Genomic DNA, 22,945 nt, shown 5'->3' with positions numbered 1-22,945 from the left:
TAAACACATCTATCAAATCTCCTCTTCACATCCTCTGTTCCAGGAAGAACAATGCAACTTCTCCAAGTAACCATTCCAGTAAATCTCTTCTGTGCGCTCTGCAAGACTATCAAGTCCCTCCTAAAGTGTGGTGGCCAAAACTGGGCACAATGCTCCAGCTGGTGGGGTCAAACTAGTGTTTGATACAGGTTTAAGTATGCATAATACCCAGGTTAAGGTCCATAGCAGCTCCACTTGCTCTCTCCCCTTTCCAAGAAACCAAGTCTGCCATCGCTGCTTTAACATCCACCTGAATATCAGGGAGTAGGGATTTCCCTTGTGATGTGCACGCACGACAGAAGAAACTGAAAGTGACCAAATTTCCTGGCTGGCACTTTGATGGCCATACGGGTGCAATCGATGCCACCCTGGATCTGGAGCACCCTGCAATTGCAGCAAAGCCCGCTCAGCTTGGCTGACATGGGCCATCCTGAGATGAATGAATATTCTCATCCGCTGCTCAGTCACAAGCTTCACACAGTTGTGGGCAGTTGACCGTGAGACTCCAGAGTCCAGAAACGTTGTGGAGGTATAGAAGTTTGGAGCCACAGTAACCTTTACAGCCAACCTATGCCATAGGCGGAGGCCACCTCCGACTCAATCACCTGGGTGATGGTCATTATGGCTTTCCTTCAAAAACTGTAGACTCCTGTGGCAGTGGACCACTGCCACGTCCAGATAGTTTAACCACTGTCTATACACCCTGGCAGTGGGATAGTGGCTTCACCTGCGGGAATATCCTTCTTGCCCTCCCTGCTGAGCCTGTGCCAGCGCCTCTGCCCAAGGATGATGATACCTGCGACCAGGCCTCCTCTCTCTTTGTCCCCTGTCCTGCTCCTCAGAGAAGGTGTCCCCTGCTGAGTTGACTAGACCCATCTGCAGCTTTGCAAATGGGGCTGAGCCGTGCGCAGACGTTAACAGAGGGACTCAGATCAACGATGCCAAGAGACAGCACTATCCTGTAAGCTCCACGGTATAGTGAACTATTACAGAAAAAACTCTCTCCAGACACAAAAGCACCACCATACCTCACTTCCAGAAACTCCTAATTCCTCGCTAAGCCTTTGCTCCAGGCCTCCCTTTCATCAGTGATATCATAGAATCCCTACAGGAGGAGGCCACTCGGTCCAGTGAGTCTGCACTGACTCTCTGACAGCATCTTATTCTGGCCCAGCCCTGTCACCTCAAACATTTACCCCACTAATCCCCCTAACCTACACATCTTGGGACACTAAGGGGCAATTTAGCATGGCCAAGCCACCAAATCTACACATCTTTGGACTGTGGGAGGAAATCAGAGCACCTGGAGGAAACCCACGCAGACACAGGGAGGTGCGCAAACTCCACACAGACAGTGATCCAAGCCCGGAATTGCACCCAGCTCCCTGGCGCTGTGAGGCAGCAGTGCCACCATGCCTGCCCTTGATTGAAAAACATTCAAAAATGGTTGGTTCGCCTGCCCGTGTTGTTCAGGCAACGAGCTTAAAACTGCACGGGCAACGTAACATACTGGTCAACTGGGGAAATAATCCCCTAAACTAGCTTAAATAAAAGCAAATTGCTGCAGATGCAGGAATCTGAAACCAAAGGAGAAAATGCTGGAAAATCTCAGCAGGTCTGGCAACATCTGTAAGGAGAAAAAAGAGCTGACATTTCGAGTCCAGGTGACCCTTTGTCAAAGCTTTCACAAATCCTGCTGCGCAAACTGGCAGCTCATAACAGTGATTGAATTCCTAAACTACTCTATTGGCTGGAAAGTGCATTGGGACGTCCTGAATGAAAGGCTCTGTACAAAGCAGGCTATTGCCTCTTTCGATGAAGATAGGATATTTACTGATGGGTCAAGTGATCTTTTCCATCTCCTTCTTTCCAAGTGAATGCTCGGTACCTGCATATGCACGTTTATAAGTAACAGTGCCTTTGGAAATGCGCTGCCCCCTTAATACTGCACTCTGATTTCAACCTAAATTATTGGTTCAGTTCCTGGAGCAGAAACCCTTTTCACACAAGGAATAGATAATGATTCAGGGTGACACACTCAGATGACAGGACAACCACGGACAGCTGCAAAATCAAAAAAAAATATTATCAAGGCTGACCTCTAGCTGCAGAAATCCACATCTTGACCTGAGCACTAACGGGGAGTAACTCGATGATTTCACTGAGTCGAGATTACTATGATAAGGGAAAGGATAGCAATGCTTCAAGCAGCGATGCACTTTTAAGTGCTGTTGAGGTTCTGCTGTGCAGACAGAGCTCTATGCTGCGTCTAATTGGTGACACACTCAAATTTCTGACGCAGTCAGAGACAAAACAATGGGCGGAGGGACAGAAATGCATTCCCAAGTATCACAACAGGAATGCCAAAAAAAATCGGAAATGACCCATGTGTAATCGCGATGCATATTATCAAAAAACTTATAGTACGTACTTCTCGCTGCACAACTTGACTTCCTGTTGTACATCACATGTTAGTCACATGTTAATAACAGCATTAGTCAACTTTCACCCCCTCATTATAAATTCCTCTCGCCACTTTTAGAATGGACTCAAGCCAGTGTAAAATTGTTACTTGGTTGACACAATCTGGCAGCTGCTTCCCACAAACTACCTTCTGAAAATTATTTTCCCAGTAACTAAAATTCCTAATGTTCAAAGTAAACGTGCAAACAATATATTTTTTTAAGAATCGGATGGTTAAAAGTTCTGCAATATCAAGATTGCATTACTGAAAGCAAAATATCACTATTGACGGGCCCCCATCTCACCAGCAGTTCAAACTGCATTCTTCCTGCAAAATAAGACCCACAGAGAGTTGAAGTCCAAACCTGTGGCTTGATTCGGGTCTGGGGGCAACGGTTCAGGCTCGTCCCTACGTAGCTTGGGCTTTCGAGGCCTTCTGCCCCTTGGCTTCTGTTCCAAATTTGCAGCAACTTCAATGATGGCCAGGTCGGAGCTGAGAGGAGCCGTGTCTTTAGCAGGAGTCGCCGGGTGGGCTGGCATTCCTTGAGCCTGCTCCAAGTGACTCATCAGATGGTCTGCAGCAATCCAAATTTTAAAAACAAAAATGCTATCTTTAAACAATGGACAAGAGCGCTCACTGCCAAAGCAAAGGTGGTTATTGAATAAGCCATCATCTTATCATAGAGGTCAGGTGAAAAAGGGTCATGAACACTGTTGATTTAAAATTGGAGTAGAGCATGCGAGGACAATGCAGCAGGTCTGTCAGGACCTAAATACCTACTGAAGTTGATGCCAACTTTGTGCAGGTGATGGTCCGTCTTACATCCTTCCCTTACTTTTCTTTCCCTTTCTGTTGATATCCAGAGAGGTGAGATTCAACATCGGCTATTTTACATGTTGTTCAAAGTCACAGTCCACCCTGCTGTGTTTTTCCTTCATTTTCTGTTTTTAATTGCCTGATCCAACACCAAATATTAATTTCAGAATGATACCCCCCATCAGTCCAAAACTGAATTCAGCTCTGGATCCTACCTAAGGTGCCACGGAGCCCACAAGGTTTAACATTACATACCATACTGATCTAGGCTTGGATGTGACAGGCCATTCAGCCCATTCCACTTATCCCTCCTCAGGTTATGGGGAGGTAATGGCCTAGTGGAATTATCACTAGGCTACTAATCCAGGGGCTTAACTAATGTTCCAGGGATTTGGGTTCAAATCCCGCCACAGCAGATGATGGTATTTGAATTCTATTTTAAAACATCTGGAATTAAGAGTCTAGTGATAAGCATGAAACCATTGTCAATTTTCAGAAAAACCCACCTAATGTCCATTAGGGAAGGAAATCTGCCATCCTTACCTGGTCTGGCCTATACGTGACTCCAAAGCCACAGCAATGTGGTTAATTCTCAATTGCCCTCTGAAATTGCTGAGGGAGACACTCAGTTGTATCAATCACTCAAGAAGGCAGCTCACCGTCACCTTCTCAAGGGCAACTAGGGATAGGCAACAAATGCTGGTCAGCCAGCGACACCCATGTCCCACAAATAAATTTTAAAAAATTACAATCATTTGACTCTTGAATGATCCAAGTCCTTCTGAACCAAATATGCTAGCCAGCGGTCAATCCCAGTTATTTATCATTCTTTATGTAAAATGATGAAATGCTTACAACAAAGTAGGCTATTTAGTCCGCTGTGTCTTGGTAACTCTTAGGCAGAGCTAATCATTTAGTCCTACTCCCTTGCACTTTCTCCATAGCCTTTTAATGTTTTCCAATTATTTATTTCCTTTTATGAATTAGATCAGCTCCCACTACCCTTTCAGTCATAGATTCCAGACTGTAACATCTCATTGCATAATTTTTTTTCCCATCCTGTCGCCATTAGTTCTTTTGCCATAGAAGGTGGGCAGAGGTAATGTTTTTGCCCACTTTATTTTGTCTATTTGTGAACAATGAATCTCAAAACCTAATGGATGGATCGTAATGAAACATGGTACACAGATAATGTACGGTCCAAGGAACAAGTGATTAATTTTGGGGAAGATGCTGATTTGAATCCTAAAGATTTTTTTGAAGGATCTGTTAACATTAGGAGACAGGACGAATTGACTTCTTTTTAAGCAGTATGTTATATATTGTCTCAGCTACTGTGGTGGAATTTATGTGAATCTATTACTTATGTGGCGAAAAACTGCAGCAGGCGACGGTGCAGAGGGACCTCGGGGTCCTTGTGCACGAGTCGCAAAAACCCAGCCTGCAGGTGCAGCAGGTGGTCAGGAAGGCTAATGGGATGCTGGCCTTCGTAGAGAGGGGGATTGAATATAAAAGTAGGGAGGTCTTGCTGCAGCTGTATAGGGCATTGGTGAGGCCGCAGCTGGAGTACTGTGTGCAGTTTTGGTCGCTGCACTTACGCAAGGATATTTTGGCCTTGGAGGGAGTGCAGAGGAGGTTTACTAGGCTGATGCCGGAGTTGAGGGGGTTGAGCTATGAGGAGAGGCTGAATAAACTGGGCTTGTACTCGTTAGAGTTTAGAAGAATGAGGGGAGATCTCATTGAGACGTATAAGATGATGAATGGGATGGATAGGATAGAGGTGGAGAGACTCTTCCCGCTCAGAAAGAACAGTAGGACTAGGGGGCACAGCCTCAAGATAAACGGGGGGGCGGTTTAGAACGGAGTTGAGGAGGAACTTCTTCACTCAAAGGGTGGTGAATCTCTGGAATTCTCTGCCCGTTGAAGTGGTGGAGGCTGCCTCGCTAAATATTTTTAAGACGCGGGTTGATGGGTTTTTGATAAGCGAGGGGATTAAGGGTTATGGGGAGAGGGCGGGAATGTGGAACTGAGCCACGACAGATCAGCCATGATCTTATTGAATGGCGGGGCAGGCTCGAAGGGCTAGATGGCCTACTCCTGCTCCTATTTCTTATGTTCTTATGAATTTGTCACAGCTGACAAAGCATGGGCAGAGTTTTCAGAGCAGGTTGTTGGATGTGGACTGGCCCGAAGCCTCCTCAGTGAGATGGAATACAAAGGTTTCTTGGTGCAACTCTACAAGGTACTGGTGATACCACATCTGGAGCGCTGTGAGCAATTTTGGTCCCCTTATTTAACAAAAGATACAACTTAGTTGCAGGCAGTTCCGAGTTCACTAGGATGATCCTTGGTATGGAGAGATTGTCTTGAAGAAAGTTTAAACAGGTTGGGATTCTACTTATTGGAATTTAAAATAATGAGAGGTGATCTCATTGGACCATGTAGGATTCTTAAGGGCCTTGACAGGGTAAATGCTGAAAGGATGTCTTCCCTCAAGGGAGAGTCAAGGACCAGAGGGTCTCAGAATAAAAGGTGCCAATTTAAGACTGAGATGAGGTGGAATTTCTTCTCGGACGGTTGCAAGCCTTTGGAACTCCTTGCCACAGAGAGCTGTGGGGGCAGAGCCATTGTATGCATTTAAGGCTGAGGTAGATAGATTTTTGGCTAGTAAGGGGATCAAGGGTTATGGGAAAAGGGCAGGAAAGGGGACATGAGGAACACTGGATCAGCCATGATCCCCTTGAATGGGGGAGCAGGTTTGAAGGGCCGAATGGTCTGCACCAATTCCTATTTCTCGTGGCCTTATCCCAGCATCCACGCTGTCAAGCCCCTCAGGATTTTTGTACGTTTCAATCAGACAAACTCATGCACTTATTCAGAAGCAATGAACACTGTTTCACCAATTCCTGGGGCCGTCTACTCATTACGTCTGGCAAAATGTAGCTGCTCTCACCTGTGAGAAGTTGAGGTTCCTGGAACACAGCAGAACAGACTTTACAAGGCCACTGGTTTGGGTCCACAGCAGCAACGATGAAAGTTTCTTTATCTTTGACTGCAAGTACAGCAAAATAAAGCATAATAGAAAATATCAGACCATTAAACACTGGGGAACGAGGGGTGGGGGGAAACAAGATTTGTTTTGGTCACCATGTGTGTAATGGATCAACAACCACTTGTATAACACAGCACGGTGGCACAGTGGTTAGCACTGCTGCCTCACAGCGTCAGGGACCCAGGTTTGATTCCCGGCTTAAGTCACTGTCCGTGTGGAGTCTCCCAGTGTCAGTGTGGGTTTCCTCTTGCTCCGGTTTCCTCTCACAGTCTGAAAGGCGTGCTGGTTAGGTGCATTGGCCATGCTAAATTCTCCCTCAGTGTCCCCGAACAGGCACCGGAGTGTGGTGACTAGGGGATTTTCACAATACCTTCATTGCGGTGTTAATGTAAGCTGACTTGTGATACTAATAACTAAACAAACTTATTTATATACTACTCACATTGTGTACTCCCTGTGAAAGTTCCCTAATGGAAGAGTGCAGGCTTAAACGTACCAGGTGCATAGAGCAAAGAAAATTACAGCACAGGAACAGGCCTTTCAGCCCTCCAAGCCTACACCGAGCATGCTGCCCATCTGAACTAAAACCCCATATCCTTCCGGGGACCATATCCCTCTATTCCCATCCTATTCATGTATTTGTTCATTCGCCCCTTAAAAGTCACTATCGTATCTGCTTCCACTACCTCCCCCAGCAGCGAGTTCCAGGCACCCATCACCTTCTGTGGGGAAAACTTGCCTCGTACATCTCCTTTACACCTTGCCCCTCGCACCTTATACCTGTGCCCCCTAGTAATTGACTCTTCCACCCTGGGAAAAAACTTCTGACTACCATTAAATATAATGAAACATCCCAAGGTACTTCATGTTCAGAGAGAGAGAATCCTAGACTCATTTCAGAAATGGGTACTACAGGAGAACTAGAGTTTCTTCTGGAATGGATAAGCTCTTCCTCCAGGTAGCCTTCTCCATCTGGGGGTGAGTTGGTAAAACAGCCTTTTTTCTTGTATGATGGTTTTAGCACTGTTGCATTCACTGCAAGCAACATTCAAAAGGTTCCTTATCCCCAGAGGCCACTAGGATCAAAGGACTCCCTTACAAATGATAAATCGTTGCTTACACCGTCCTTTGCTTGCACCATATTCAGCTGTGGGATGGTGCCACGGATAAAATTCAGGGATATTCCCCCTTCTCCTCATGCTCCAGCGGGAAATAAAACATAACACCACCGTGAGGAGGGCAGTGTCCCAGCAATCAATGCATGGGTGAAAGGGTCACTTGGCAATCTGCCACATTAACCCACTATGTAACAAATGATAGGTGCATAGTCACTTGCAATGATTCAGGATACAGTGTGCCGAGCTACCGGAGAAATAGCGGCTGAAACAAAACACTGTTTGAGATTGTGGCTGTTGGAAAAACGCTCTTGAGCAAATATAACAACAACGTGTATTTGTTTAGCGCCTTTAATCTACTAAATGTCCCAGGGCAGTTTGCATGAGTATTACTGAACAAAATTCAACACCAAGCCGCCAAAGGAGATAATTAGGTTGGGTAACCAAAAGCTTGGTCAAAGGGTTGGGAAAGGAGTTCTGAGTCACAGTACTCCAGCAAAGTCATTGGAGTATTCAAGTGCAATTAGAGTTGGGCAATAAATGCCGACCAAGCCAGAGACATCCTCACCCCGTGAGAGAATAAACTCTAAATTTAACTGCATTAGACCCAATGTCCAGGTGCTTGATTTTGATAAGGGGGTATCCAATTTAGAGTTATTTTCCTTAAATAATGGCCATGAAAAGAACATGTGTTCCATCAGGCCAGCCTCACAGTAATGATGGTCAAAGAACAGTACAGCACAGGAACAGGCCCTTCAGCCCTCCAAGCTTGTGCCGATCAAGTTGTCCTATCTCGACCAATCGCCTGTATCCCTCTATTCCCCATCTGTTCACGAGTCTATCCAGATAAGTTTTAATTGTTGCTAACGTATCTGCCTCAATCACCTCAGTTGGCAATGCATTCCAGGCCTCTACCACCCTCTGTGTAAAAGAACATCCCACGCACATCTCCACTGAATCTTTTAGTCAGCCAGGGCATCATTTGCAGACATTTATCTCCCCTCCTCTCTCCATCCCATCATATTCAATCCAATCCCATCCCATTGCCCAACCATTTAGTGTGCTGATATGTGTGACGGTAGTTTGCCCAGGCTAATGGGGAGTAAAGGATCAAGGTAGCTGTTGAGGTTAAACAGAGCCATTGCCTGATGCAATTTCTCAAAGCCATTTTGGCTTTTTAGCTAAGATGAAGCATTAGATCAAGCTCGGGAAAGGGGTGCAATGCCCCATCCTGTCGGCTTGGATCTTGTTTGATCGAGACCAGATGGATGCAAAGTCTTGTCTTGCCAGTTTGGATCATGTTTGTCCCTCTCATGGGGACCATGAACTTGATTCAATTTGAATTTGATTTTTCTGATGGAATAAAATTTTATAAAAAAAATTTAATATCCCCAAGCAGACCAAATAAAAACAAAAGAGAAACCACCAAATCAATCATTCAGGGGCAAAATACCGCAGAAACTTGCGCTCCGATCTCCTTAGGCTGTTGGGATAAGTCCAGGTCATCCTGAAGACCGTGTGTTATCCATAAAGCTACTCATCCTGTTCTAAGCCTCCCCATCCCACCCCTCCCACTCCACCCCAAGCACATCCTCATAACCAAAGCAGCTTATCTTGGCTCCTTCTGCTGAACAGCATTGCGTTGAAAAGTTACTCACCCGGAGTCGGGATTGGAGAAACTGCAGCGTCTCCGCTGGTATTTTCACATAAAGATGTTACATATTGGATCTTTGGCATAAGTTTAGACTCGTCGATTTCACACTGCCTCTCATCTAGGGAAAGGGGGAGAGATTACACATGATAGATGTAGTATTCTCTCAGGCCTGATCTCTGTACCAGTCACAGCATAAATGCAATTCACAGACGTTTATGGAAATAGGCCCTTCGACCCAACTTGTCCATGCCGCCCCTTTTTTATAAACTCCGAAGCTCGTCCCAGTTGCCAACATTTGGCCCATATCCCTCTATACCCATCTTACCCATGTAACTGTCCATACGCTTTTTAAAAGACAGAATTGTACACGCTTCTACTACTGCCTCTGCAGCTTGTTCCAGACACTCAACACCCTCTCTGTGAAAAAATTGCCCCTCTGGACACTTTTGTATCTCTCCCCTCTCATCTTAAACCTATGCCCTCTAGTTTTAGACTCCCCTACCTTTGGGAAAAGATGTTGACTATGTTGACTATATTGACTGAGTTATGGCATGAGTAGTTCTTATCAATTAAAGTTAGCCATGTATCTAACCCAAGTGTAAGTTTTACTGGCACACTACTATGGAGTGGATTCTAAATAATGTTAATAATCGACCCTCCCACATTACTGGGTATAGGGTCATACACAGCGAGAAGTTCAGTTTAACCACCCCTGGTTTATGCTGAGCTTGTGAAACTGAAATCATTACCCCCTAGGCCACAAAGGACCAAGTATAGTGATACTTAGTGCCTGAGGGACACTAATATCCAAGAAACCCACAGCTCAGCATGCTACTGCAGGAGAGATGTCAATCTTTTCAGCACAGAAACCAGTCAAATAGCTAAGCCAATGCCTAATAAGTAGAATCATAGAAACCTTACAGTGCAGGAGGCTATTCAGCCCATCAAGTCTGTTCCGACAACAATCCCACCCAAGCCCTATCCCCTCTAATTTACCCCACGAATCCCTCTGACCTACGCATCCAGGAACTAAGGGGCAATTTAGCATGGGCAATCAACCTAACCCGCACATCTTTGGGGAACGGAAGGAAACCAAAGCACCCGGAAGAAACCCCCGAGGAAAATGCGCAGACTCCACACAGACAGTGACCCAGGCCAGGAATCGAACCCAGGTCCCTGGAGCTGTGAGGCAGCAGTGCTAACCATTGTGCCACCGTGCCACCCCAATGGAGCTAAAGGGATATGGAGGGGTGGGATGGAATCAGGATATTGAGTTTGATGATCAACCATGATCAAAATGAATGGCCGAGCAGGCTTGAAGGGTCGAATGGCCTACTCCTGCTTCTAGCTTCTCTGTCAATGTAACATTTAAACAGGTTACTCAGCCCAGACTATATTGGTGTTTACCCTCCACGTGATCATACTGTGCAATTTTATATATTTTATATTTAAGGGGGAAGCGGCTCGAAGGGGTAGTGTTTTGTTACAGGCAGTCAGTTTGTCTGATGGGAATGCAGCAGATGCTGAGAAAGCAGGATAATTACCCCTGGAAGTATTTATTTAGCAGAAGGCGGTGGTTTTTGATTGAAGTAAGAAGGTGAGTTAGAGATTCAATCCTGTGACACTCAAAATGGGAGGAGCCGAAAAGCAGTTTTATTTTCATTTTAAGAAGGGCAGTTGCTGACCACAGCCCTCCCCCCACCCCGACCCCTGACCCCACTCTTTTACACCATCAGAACGTTACCATTTGGGTTACAACGAGAAGGGTCAGGCAGCTCAGAAAGAGAAGAACGCAGACCAATCTCTTTCACCGCCCGGTCCCAGCAAGTCCTGGCCGACGTATTCCCATTCCTTACCTTTCACTGGCTGCGCTGCTTGTTTGAGCATTAATTTATTCATTTTCTTCGCGTAGAACACGGCATACCAGACCCGAAGCTCCGTACCAGGCTGGATATCCTGCGAAGGAGAAGAGAAGCAACCTGAGACTAATAGTAAAACGACCCAGGCCCAAGTTCACCCACAGCTCCCAGTATAGTTGGTTTACCTCATTTACTGAATTACATTTCGAGTGATTACAATCTTGCGTCTTTGTCTTTTTTAAAACTATGGAAAGCATACATTGATGTCTCATTCATCAAGTCTCTGAAACCAGGGAGTAAGAATTCTTCCAGTCATAGAATCTCTACAATGCAAAAGGAGGCCATTCGGCCCATCGAGCCTGCACCAACAAAAATCTTACCCCAAGCCCTATCCTCGTGACCACGTATTTACCCCGCTAATCCCCCTGACAGTAAGGGGCATGGCCAATCCACCTTACTTGCTCATCTTTGAAGCGTTGGAGGAAACCGGAGCACCCGGAGGAAACCCAGGCAAGTCATGGGGAGAATGCGCAAACTCCACACAGGCTGTGACCTGAGGCCGGAATTGAAGACATGCCCCCAGCACTGAGAGGCAGCAGTGTTAATCACTGTGCCATCATTCATTTTAACCCTTCATACGAAGGAATGGGCAGGACAAGAACATCTCACCCATCAATGGTGTCCTAAACTGTCACGGGGCAATGAGGCATCCTGGCCAACCTCTCCCAACAGTGCTCCCAACAGTCAGTCATGTAATCTCCTGCTCAAAGCCAAATATAAAGGATCGAAAAAACCCTCGGCCAATTGCAGAGGGAAGACAAAAGTGAGAAATTTCTCACTGCACCCCAAAGGCGATCACAGCTGCCATGAGGTACCACCCAGGATCCCACCTACACCCCGGGGAACATCCAAGCTAGCACCAGATCTCATCCCACCATAACCTTTCATTCTCCTTCAATCTCCTCAAAGTTCAGAGCAATGCCAATGTTTCGACACTGAGGATTACTGGCCATCTCTGTACCTGTAACGTGCTGAAGTAAACATCGTGGCTATGCTGATAGGCCGTGAGATTTTGATGTAGATAATCTGTTGCCGGTCTCACAAATGTCATCCAATTGCAGTCCTCTTCATTCGCAGTGTCAAAGCAAACATCAGGTCCATCTTTCTGGAAAACCTTTGTCCATCCAATTAAAAACACCGAGAGATTATCAGAAATACAACTCTCAAAACAGCACTTAATACAGCAGGGAAGCTGAAGCCTTACAAAGATTTAGAATATTCTAAATGTTTCTAAAATTTAGAAATTGCTAAATTTTGGGCCCTGTATTTAAGGAAGGATGTGCTGGCCTTGGAGGGGGTCCAGCGTAGGTTCACGAGAATGATCCCGGGGATGAAAGGCTTTGATACATGAGGAGTGTCAGAGGACTCTGGGTCTGTACTCGATGGAGTTTAGAAGGATGGGGGGAGGGGATCGCATTGAAACTTACAGAACACTGAAAGGCCTGGATAGAGTGGACATGGGGACAATATTTTCATTAGTAGGACAGACTAGGGTCCAAGGGCACAGCCTCAGAGTAAAGGGACAGTCCTTTAGAACCAAATATGAAAGGCTTGATGCACGAAGAGTGTTTGAGGACTCCGAATCTGTATTCGATGGAGTTTAGAAAGATGAGGGGGGAATGTCATTGAAACCGGTGGTGATTTTTTTTTAAAATTAATTTGTGGGACATGGGCATCACTGGCTGGGCCAGCATTTATTGCCCATCTCTAGTTGCCCAAGGGCAGTTGAGAGTCAACCACATTGCTGTGGCTCTGGAGACGCACGTAGTCAGGAGCTTTTTCCCAGGATGGAAGAGTCAAGTATTAGAGGGCATAGGTTTAAGATGCGAAGGAAAAAGTTTAAAGGAGAAGGTGTGTTTTTTTACACAAAGGTGGTAGGTGATTAAAACTCACTGCCGGGGGTGCTGCTGGAAGCAGATACGATAGTGACTTTTAAGGGGTGAGTTGACAAATACATGAATAGGATGGGAATAGAAGGATTTTGTCTCTGAAAGGACAGCGTGTTTTAGTACAGTCGGGCAGCATGGTCAGTGCAGGTTTGGGAGGCCGAAGGGCCTGATCCTGTGCTGTAATTTTCTTTTTCTTTATTCAGACCAGGTAAGGGTGGCAGATTTCCTTCCCTGAAGGACATTAATGAACCAAATGGGCTTTCCAACAATCGACAATGGTTTCATGGTCATCGGTAGATTCATAACTCCAGATATTTTTACTGAATTCAAATTCCACCATCTGCCGTGGTGAAATCCGAACCTGGGTCCCCAGAACATTAGCTGAGTTTCTGGTTTAATTTTCTAGCAATAATACCACTAGGCCATTGCCTCCCCTGAAGGGGATGCTTTGGGACATCCTGAACCGAAGTTGTGAAACTCAAGTTCTTATTTTCTCCCAGGCTACAGGACGACGGCAGTGCCCCCTACAGCTACGATTAATAAACTCATCACAGACCGGGAAATAAACCCTGAAGCATCACTCACTGAACAAACTCGAAGAGCCAGCGGCGGAGCAGATCCCAGGTTCAAACTTACCTTCAGAGGAAACGCAACTTCCTTTTCCAACTGGGGCACCCTTTTGGCTTCAAACGGTCCAAACTGCGTGCGTTTTACCAGGGGAGACAATGCAAAGACCCCTTCGCTTCCATCTTCCAGCAGTCTGATCTCCAAACTGGATGGCAGGGAAGACCTAAACAAGAGGAAAGTTACAACCTTTGTCATCGCACAAAAAAAAATCGGCTTCTCACCACTGAGCAGAAAAAAAACAAGTCTGAGGTAAATCGGCCATCCTAAAAAAAATTGCCCCTCAGTGTCAGGGGGACTAGCGAAAGGTAAGTGGAGTTATGGGGATAGGGCCTGGGTGGGATTGTGGTCAGTGCAGTCTTGATGGGCCAAATGGCCTCCTTCTGCACTGTAAGATTCTATGATTGGTCATTTTTGTCTGCAGTGTGTTTTAAATAAGTCACATTTCTTCAGCATCTCTGGCTCTGAAGGCCACAAACGTAGGGTGGTTAATTTTAACTGGGGGAGTCAACACAGACCACACAGAGATTCATGATGTGCTTGAGTTGAACCATTACACCATGGCTTCTCCATTAAATTAGATTCTCCTTTATCTGCACAGGAACATCCACTGATGTTAAAGTGGGTGAAGATGTTGCCACGTGGGAGACTGGTGTGAGTCAACTCATCCTAATGTCAACCCCATCCCTGCACCAGTTCTCACGGGGTAAGGTTAAAATTAAGCCCAAGATGTGGAAATATTAACTCGATTGAACCGTCTCACGGTCTCTGTTTAACCTTGTGTTTAGAGTAATATTGGAGTGGTCCAGCTCAAAAGGAACAAGACTGAGTACCTTAAGATAAACACAAAATACTGCTGGAATCTGAAACACAAACAAAAAATGCTGGAAAATCTCAGCAGGTCTGACAGCATCTCTGGAGATAGAGAGAGAGAGAGAGAGACCCTTCATCTAGACTCGAAATGTTGGCTCTACTCTCTCTCCACAGATCATGTAAGACCTGTTGAGATTTTCCAGCATTTCTCTGACTAAGTATCTTAACATTTTCTCTGCTGGCAAACAAAATCTATAAGTCCGTTGGGTTATGGTGTATAAATCTGCCCCTGGCTTTTGATAGGCCAGCCAACAAGGAATGTATAGGTTCTCAACTCTCAGTAAAATAGCTGCCCAGTAGTTGCCTCAAGATTTGCCATTACTCCAAGGCAGAATCATAAAACAAGACAGAATGAAAAACTAGGACAAGGTAGAGATGTGATCAGATTGAAATTCCATTAAAACATTTGATTATAGATCAAAAAATATCTTCCAAAATTCAAAAATTTAAAAGCATGGAATAAATGAGGAGAAAGATTGACATTTATTTTCAAAGCAGACATTTGCCATTTCTTTCTCCATTTCGCAAATTCCCCGAAGTTTCTTACCGCGCTCGACTCAAAACGAAAGAATCGCTGACTGTCACCAAAGGTCCAATCTCTGGACACTCCGAGTCATGGTACTCCCCACAGTCATCACACCCTGCCAATAAAGGAAGTGACAATGTTTTCTGAATATTCGCTCATCCATACCACAGTTTGAAGTCAATCTTGCCAGCAAATTCCTCAACAATACTGATCAGTGAGGAGACCCTCTCCCCCACCAACCCCCACCACCCTAGCCCTGATACACACAGGGTACCGATGGATCAAACCGGACAGGAGTGAGACACCAGCTGTAAACCCCCAAGCGGAATCATCAGCAACGAGTTACAGTCGGCTCAACGCCAATGACTCCTTTGCAGCAACCATCACTTTCCTACTTGGGCTCTTAGAATCTCTACAATGCAGCAGGACATTCAACCCATTGAGTCTGCACCAACTCTCTGACAGAGTATCTTACCCAGGCCTTCGCCCCACCCATGACCCCACTCATTTACCATGGCTAATCCATCTAACGTACACATCTTGGGACACTAAGGAGCAATTTAGCATGGCCAGTCCACCCAATCTGCACATTGTTGGATAGTGGCAGGGAGCCGGAGCACCCAAAGGAAACCCACACAGACATGGGGAGAATGTGCAGACTCTGCACAGACAGTGACCTGAGGCTGAATTGAACCTGGGTCCCTGAAGCTATGAGGCAGCAGTGCTAACCACTGTGCTGCCCCCACACACCTTATGGTTGTAATTTTATTTATCTGCAAAATGCAGCAAATCTGAAATAAAGTATCAAAAAGGTGGATTGGCCACATTAAACTGCCTCTTTGTGCCCCAAGATGTGTAGATTATATGGAAATACTCAGCAGGTCTGGTAGCACCTATGGAGGGACAGGATTAAGTCCTCAAGCTCACCATCACCTTCTCAAGGACAATTAGGGATGGACAATAAATGCTAGCCTAGTCAGTGATACCCACATCCCATTAAACAATTAAAAATAATGTGATCCTTCTTCAAAAGTCTACGCCAGTTCTGAAGAATAGTCATATTCAACTCTAAACGTTAACTCTGTGATCTGGACAAGTTGCACTTCAGTCTGATTTGGACAGGGTGAGTGAGTGGGTAAATGCATGGCAGGTGCAGTCTAATGTGGATGAATGCAAGATTATCCACTTTGGTAGTAAAAGCAGGAAGGCTTTACATTAAGAAAGGGAAGGGCAACGAGATTTTGGTGTCCAAGTACATCAGTCACTGAAAGTAAGCCGGTAGGCTCAGCAGACAGTGAAGGTGGCAAATAGTACGTTGACTTTTATAGCAAAAGGATTTGAGTACAGGAGCAGGGATACATGGCCTAGCTGAGACCACACCTGGAATAGCGTGTGCAGTTTTGGCCTCCTTGTTTGAGGAAGCATATTCTTGCAATGGAGGGAGTGCAGTGAACCAGACTGGTTCCCGGGATGGCGGGACCGACATATGAGGAAAGATTGAGTCAGTTAGAGTTATATTCGCTAGAGTTTGGAAAAATGAAGGGGGATCTCATAGAAACTGATATATTATAATAGTGGGGGAGTCCAGAACCAGTGATCACAGTGTGAAGATAAGGGGTAAACCTTTTAGAACTGAGATGAGGAGATAATTCCTCACCCAGAGGATGGTGAGCCTGTGGAATTCTCGACCACAGAAAGCAGTTGAAGCGTAAACATTGTATATTTTCAAGAAGGAATTAGTTTAGCTCTTGGGGCTAAAGGGATCAAATGATACGGGAGTATATTTTTCAGCTCTCTCCTACCCATCACCTCCCTCAACACAACTCAGTCAGTGGACTGAAGGACCTTTTACCCTTGCATCAGAAGATAAAACCTATCGGAGTGAACTGTGATCTAAACCTCTGCTTCAACAAGCTTTCTGCAGTTTTTTTTTATGTGATGGTTTTTTTCAAATACTGCCTGAATAGCACCCAGAAACAATGGTGAGGTTAGGGTCTGGATGGAGTGGCTGGGGAGAATCTCTTCCCAGTCCTGAGTGGATCGTCTAGGAGAGGGCACAGGTTTAAAATAATTGGCAAAAGGAGGAAAAAGCGACACGGGAGAAAACATTTTCACGCAGCAAGTGGCTCAGGTCTGGAATGCACTGCCTGAGAGTGTGGTCAAGGCAGATTGAATCGAGGCATTCAAAATAGAACTACACTGCTATTTGAAAAGGAACAGTCTGCAGGGTTAGGAGGAGGAGGCAGCAGAATGCCACTAGGTGAACTGCTCACTCATAGGGTTGCCGGCATGGTGACACAGTGGTTAGCACTGCTACCTCACGACTGAAGGGACCCGGGTTCAATTCAGGCCTCGGGTCACTGTCTGTGCGGAGTCTGCACATTGTCCCTGTGTCTGCGTGGGTTTCCTCCGACCCTCCCAAGACGTGCAGGTAATGTAGATTGACCACGCTAAACTGTCCCTTAGGGTCCCAAGATGGTGTAGGTTAGGGGGATTAACCAAGGGAAATGTAAAGGGTTACAGGGATAAGGTGAGAAGAGAGGCTGGTTAAGATGCTCTTTCGGAGAGTCAGTGCAGACTTGATGGACCAAGTGGCCTCTTCTGCACTGTAGGTTCTCTACAAAGTAGCCGGGATTACCTCCTCCTGCACCAAAACAATTCTGTGACTTGCAGAAGTCCCACATTACAGATGAAGTAAGCATCTCTCCCAATCCCAGGCCCTGTGCTCGGAGGAAGCCTGAAAATGCTAATGGGACAGTGGGAATAAACTGTGGGACTTGGTTATCTCATCCACTAAATTGTAACATTTTAGTCTGTGCAGATTATTCCAAATGTGTCTGCCAGGACATTCAGCAAACAAAATTTTACATATTTACTTGGCAAAAGTATTTTTTTTTGCATATTCATGCACAAATGTTCCAATACTTACAGACAAACAATCTCTCATCTGTACCATCGCCTGCCATCTAGATCTGTGGGAACAAAAATTTAAGAACACAAGAGTTATCCAAGGCAATGTTTTATTTTCAAATTTCTGCGTGTATGGAACCTTCATAAATACCAAGACATCCCCAGGGCCCCACAAATATCAGGTTGGGCAGTGCCTCCAAACACTGACACCACCATTCCTAATATCACATGCAATCCCTGTCAGTGTGGTTTTACAAACCTCCCCGCCGATCCCAACTCTGTTGTTGTGCCCCTGGAAATAGTGCCACAATCTGACAGACCACTCCTGTGACCCTTCACATACTTGCACGCTCCTGGTGCACCTCTGTCCTGTTAAGGCTTGCACACTTTTGGAGATGACCTGCAATTATCAAGCACTGGTAATTCTTAGCAAACTGCAATTCTGGAATTCATAAGAACATAAGAATTAGGAGCAGGAATAGGCCAGCTGGTCTCTCAATCATGCTCCGCCATTCAACAAAATCATGGTTGATCTTTTTGTAGACTCAGCTTCACTTAGCTGCCCAAACGCCATAACACTTAATTCCTTTACTGTTCAAAATCCATTGACTCTGTCTACACTTCCCGCTGCTTCAGAAAAGCAGCCAGCATAATTAAGGATCTCATACAGCCCAGGCATTCTCTCTTCCACCTTCTTCCAACGGGAAAACGAAACAAAAGTCTGAGGTCACATACCAACCGACTCAAGAGCAGCTTCTTCCCTGATGCCATCAGACTTTTGTATGGACGCACCTTGGATTAAGTTGATCTTTCTCCACACCCTAGCTATAACTGTAACACTGCATTCTGCGCTCTCTCATTTCCTTCTCTATGAACAGTATGCTTTGTCTATATAGCGCACAATAAACAACACTTTTCACCGTAATACATGTGACAATAATAAGTCAAATCAAATCAAATTCAGCGAGGTAGCCTTAACTGCTTCACTGGGCAGGGAATTCCACAGATTCACAACCCTTTGGATGAAGAAGTTCCTCCTCAACCTGTTTCTCCTAGTTCTAATTTCACCTGCCAGTGGAAACAACCTCACTGCTTCTATCTTATCTATTCCCTTCATAATCTTACATGTTTCTATAGGATCTCCCCTCATTCTTCTAATTGTAATCTTCTAATTCTGTATTCTAAAAATCAAAGGATGTTATCCGCACAAAGAAAATGGTGCTACAACTGCTGAAAACTTGATTTGATTTATTATTGTTACATGATACAGTGAAAAGTATTGTTTCTTGATTGCACTACACACAAAACATACTGTCCACAGAGAAGAAGAGAGTGCAGAATGTAGTGTTACAGTCACAGAGTCAATGGGTGGGAGGTTGGGTTTACATGATGGGCTGAGCTTCGTTCACAACCCTTTGTAGTTTTTTGCGGTCTTGGACAGAGCAGGAGCTATACCAAGCTATGATACAGTCAGAAAGAATGTTTTCCGAGATGCATCTGTAAAAGTTGGTGAGTCATAGTGGACATGCAAATTTCCTTAGCCTCCTGAGAAAGTACAGGCGTTGGTGGGCTTTCTTTACTATAGTGTTTGTACAGAGGGACCAGGACAGGTTGTTGGTGATCTCGACACCTAGAAAGCTGAAGCGCTCAACAATTTGTCACTTTGTCCCCATTGAGTAGAGAGGGGCACGTTCTCCTTTATGCATCCTGAAGTCAATGACTATCTCCTTCATTTTGTTGACATTGAGGGAGAGATTATTGTCGCCGCACCAGTTCATCAGAATCTCTATCTCCTTCCTGTACTAGCTGATAGAAGACAGAGGGTAGTGGTTGATGGGAAATATTCAACCTGGAGTTCAGTTACAAGTGGTGTACCTCAAGGATCTGTTTTGGGGCCACTGCTGTTTGTCATTTTTATAAATGACCTAGATGAGGGTGTAGAAGGATGGATTAGTAAATTTGCTGACGACACCAAAGTCGGAGGAGTTGTAGGCAGTGAGGATGGATGTTATAGTTTGCAGAGGGACATAGATAAGCTGCAGAGCTGTAACGAGAGGTGGCAAATGGAGTTTAATACGGAAAAGTGTGAGGTGATTCACTTTGGTAAGAGTAACAGGAGTACAGAATATAGGGCTAATGGAAGGACTCTTAGTAGTGTTGACGAGCAGAGAGGTCTCAGGGTACACGTGCATAGCTCCCTGAAAGTTGGCACCCAGGTTGATAAGGTTGTTAAGAAGGCGTACGGTGTGTTAGCTTTTATTGGTAGAGGGATTGAATTTCGGAGCCGTGAGGTCATGTTACAACTGTACAAAACTCTGGCGCGGCCGCACTTGGAGTATTGCGTACAGTTCTGGTCGCTGCATTACAAGAAAGATGTGGAGGCACTGGAAAGGGTGCAGAGGAGGTTTAACAGGATGTTGCCTGGTATGGTGGGAAGGTCTTATGAGGAAAGGCTGAGGGGCTTGAGGTTATTTTCAATAGAGAGAAGAAAGTTATGAGGTGACCTACTTGAGGCATACAAGATGATCAGAGGATTGGATAGGGTGGACAGTGAGAGCCTTTTTCCTCGGATGGTGATGGCTAAGATGAGGGGACATAGCTCTAAATTAAGGGGTGATAGATATAGGACGGATGTCAGAGGTAGGTTCTTTACTCAGAGGGTAGTAAGGGCGTGGAATGCCCTGCCTGCAGCAGTTGTGGACTCGCCAACTTTAAGGGCGTTCAAATGGTCAGTGGATAGGCATATGGATAACATGGGAATAGTTTAGGTTAGAGGGTCATTAGATTGGTTCCGCTGGTCGGTGCAACATCGAAGGCCGAAGGGCCTGTACTGCGCTGTAATGTTCTATGTTCTATGTACTCTGTCTCGTTATTGTTTGAGATCCCACCCACTATGGTGGCGTCTTCAGCAAACTTGAAAAAAGTCAAGCTGGAGAGGAATTTGGCCACACAGTTATAGATGTATAAGGATTTTAGTCAGGAGCTGAAAACACAGCCTTGTGGGGCACCGATGTTGAGAATGATGGTGGAGGAGATGTTGTTGCCTATCCTTACTGATTGCAGTCTGTGGGTTAGGAAGTCTTAGATCCAGTTGCAGAGGGAGCAGCTGAGGCCCAGGCCACAGAATTTGGAGATGATTTTTATAGGAATAATGGTGTTGAAGGCAGAACTGTAGTCAATAAATAGGAGACTGACATAGGTGTCTTTGTTATCTAGGTGTTCCAAGGTTGAGTGTAGGGCCAGGGAGATGGCAGGTCCTGTTGTGATGATAGGCGAACTGTAATGGATTCAGGCAATCTGGGAGGCCAGAATTGATTCGTGCCATGACTAGCTTTCAAAACACTTCATAATGATGGATGTCAGAGAACCTGGACGGTAGTTATTAAGGCACACTGCCTGGCTTTTCTTTGGTACTAGGATGATAGTCATCTTCTTGAAGCCGGCAGGGACCTCAGCTTGGTATAAAGAGAGGTTAAAGATGTCTGTGAATACCCCCGTCAGCTGGTCTGCGGGATGTGAGTGCATGTCCAGGTACCCCATCCGGGCCAGCTGCTTTCCGTGAGTTGACTTTTGAGAAGGCGACGGTGACCTTGGATACAGGTTCATCCGAGGCTTCCAGGGTGGAGGGCATGCTCTCACTGGCCTCTTGCTCAAAATGAGCATAGAATGCATTCAGTTCATCGGGTGCAGGGAGGGGTGCATTGCTGCCAACGATTCTACGTGCCCTCATCTTGTAGCCTGTTATGTCTTGCAGACCTTGCCATTTACGGTGGGAGTCTGTATGGCTAGCCTGGAACTCTAGTGTGGTCCGGTACTGTCTTTTGGCATCTTTGATGGATCTCCATAAAACTTGCTTGATAGCAGCATAAATGACACATTAGAAATGGTGTTAGCCTGCAAATATAGACAGAAACCACAAAATCTCATGGCAGATGGATGAAAATTTGATGAAGTTGGAAAACTGAGCAAATCCTTCTTGGGCCTCAGGTATGCTCCTTCCTCTATCATGCTACCGTCAACAAATCCATGAAATATAACCTCAGTACTGTACCGGGGAGCCAGTCCAGATTTTGTGTTCACATTTCCAGATAAGCATTCAACAACACCACTGCCTGTTTACTCTGTGGCGAGAGTGCTCTCAATGTACTCATCCATGGCTGACATCAGGCAGCTCAAACACAGAATAAATACACTCTGTAGGTGTAAATGATGCTGATATTCTGAAAAATCAAACAAAATGAAAGCTGCAAATAAACAGGTCAGCAGCTGTCAAAAGCACTGAGGTCCTCCATCAGTCAATTATTCATTTCTAGTCCAGTTTTTTGGCATTGAAGGCTTTTATTTTTCGCTTCACTGGGAAAACAGCCCATGGTTAGCCAAAGGATGCAAGACCGAGCTCAGGTTGCTAGTTTCATACTCTTGGACCTCAGGTATGCTCCTTTCTCCATCCCTCGTACGGTCAGTAGCTCGACAGGTTTAGTCACTGATTAGATGGGCCTCACACAGAAAGCCAGCAAGGTTCCGGTTCTGACTCAGTGCTAAACTCCCTCACAGCTTTGTCTTTAGCCTTGCAGGAGCTGCAAGATAGAAGTGAGTAGGGCTATCATGCTATCCTCAATAAATCCATGAAATATAACTCTAGAACAAAGAAAATTACAGCACAGGAACAGGCCCTTCAGCCCTCCAAGCCTGCACCGACCATGCTGTTCATCTGAACTAAAACTCTCTCCTCTTTCAGGGACCATATCCCTCTATTCCCATCCTATTCATGTATTTGTCAATACACCCCTTAAAAGTCACTATTGTATCTGCTTCCACTACCTCTCCCGGCAGCGTGCTGCAGGCACTCACCACCCTCTGTGTAAAAAACTTGCCTTGTACATCTCCTTTAAATCTTGTCTCTTACCCCTTAAAGCTATGCCCCCAAGTAATTGACTCTTTCACCCTGGGGAAAAGCTTCTGATTACCCACTCTGTCCAAGCCCCTTGTAATCTTGTAGACTTCTATCAGGTCGTCCCTCAATGTCCGTCGCTCCAGTGAGAAAACTAAGTTTCTCCAACCTCT

General features: G+C 45.5%; 1 protein-coding gene across 3 annotated transcripts in view; it reads right to left on the bottom strand.

Annotated features, from left to right (window-relative positions):
• prdm15 (PR domain containing 15) overlaps positions 1-22,945 on the bottom strand; it is a 65,238-nt gene that overhangs the window by 31,581 nt on the left and 10,712 nt on the right. For all 3 annotated transcript variants that reach the window (XM_080203406.1, XM_080203407.1, XM_080203408.1), the window contains exons 2-9: positions 17,901-17,943; positions 14,993-15,086; positions 13,585-13,738; positions 12,021-12,173; positions 10,997-11,096; positions 9,145-9,258; positions 6,273-6,371; positions 2,868-3,077 (exon numbers count right to left, since the gene is read on the bottom strand). In XM_080203406.1, coding sequence (XP_080059532.1) covers positions 2,868-3,077; positions 6,273-6,371; positions 9,145-9,258; positions 10,997-11,096; positions 12,021-12,173; positions 13,585-13,738; positions 14,993-15,086; positions 17,901-17,937 — 961 coding nt within the window. In that variant the 5' untranslated portion in view covers positions 17,938-17,943. The remainder of the gene's footprint in view (positions 1-2,867; positions 3,078-6,272; positions 6,372-9,144; positions 9,259-10,996; positions 11,097-12,020; positions 12,174-13,584; positions 13,739-14,992; positions 15,087-17,900; positions 17,944-22,945) is intronic.

Source organism: Carcharhinus amblyrhynchos, chromosome 15 (genome assembly GCF_965287045.1).
Source record: "Carcharhinus amblyrhynchos chromosome 15, sCarAmb.v2.hapA, whole genome shotgun sequence".
Taxonomy (NCBI): Eukaryota; Metazoa; Chordata; class Chondrichthyes; order Carcharhiniformes; family Carcharhinidae; genus Carcharhinus; species Carcharhinus amblyrhynchos.
Note: the sequence above shows the minus strand (reverse complement) of the source record. Positions and strands in the feature narration are given on the sequence as shown.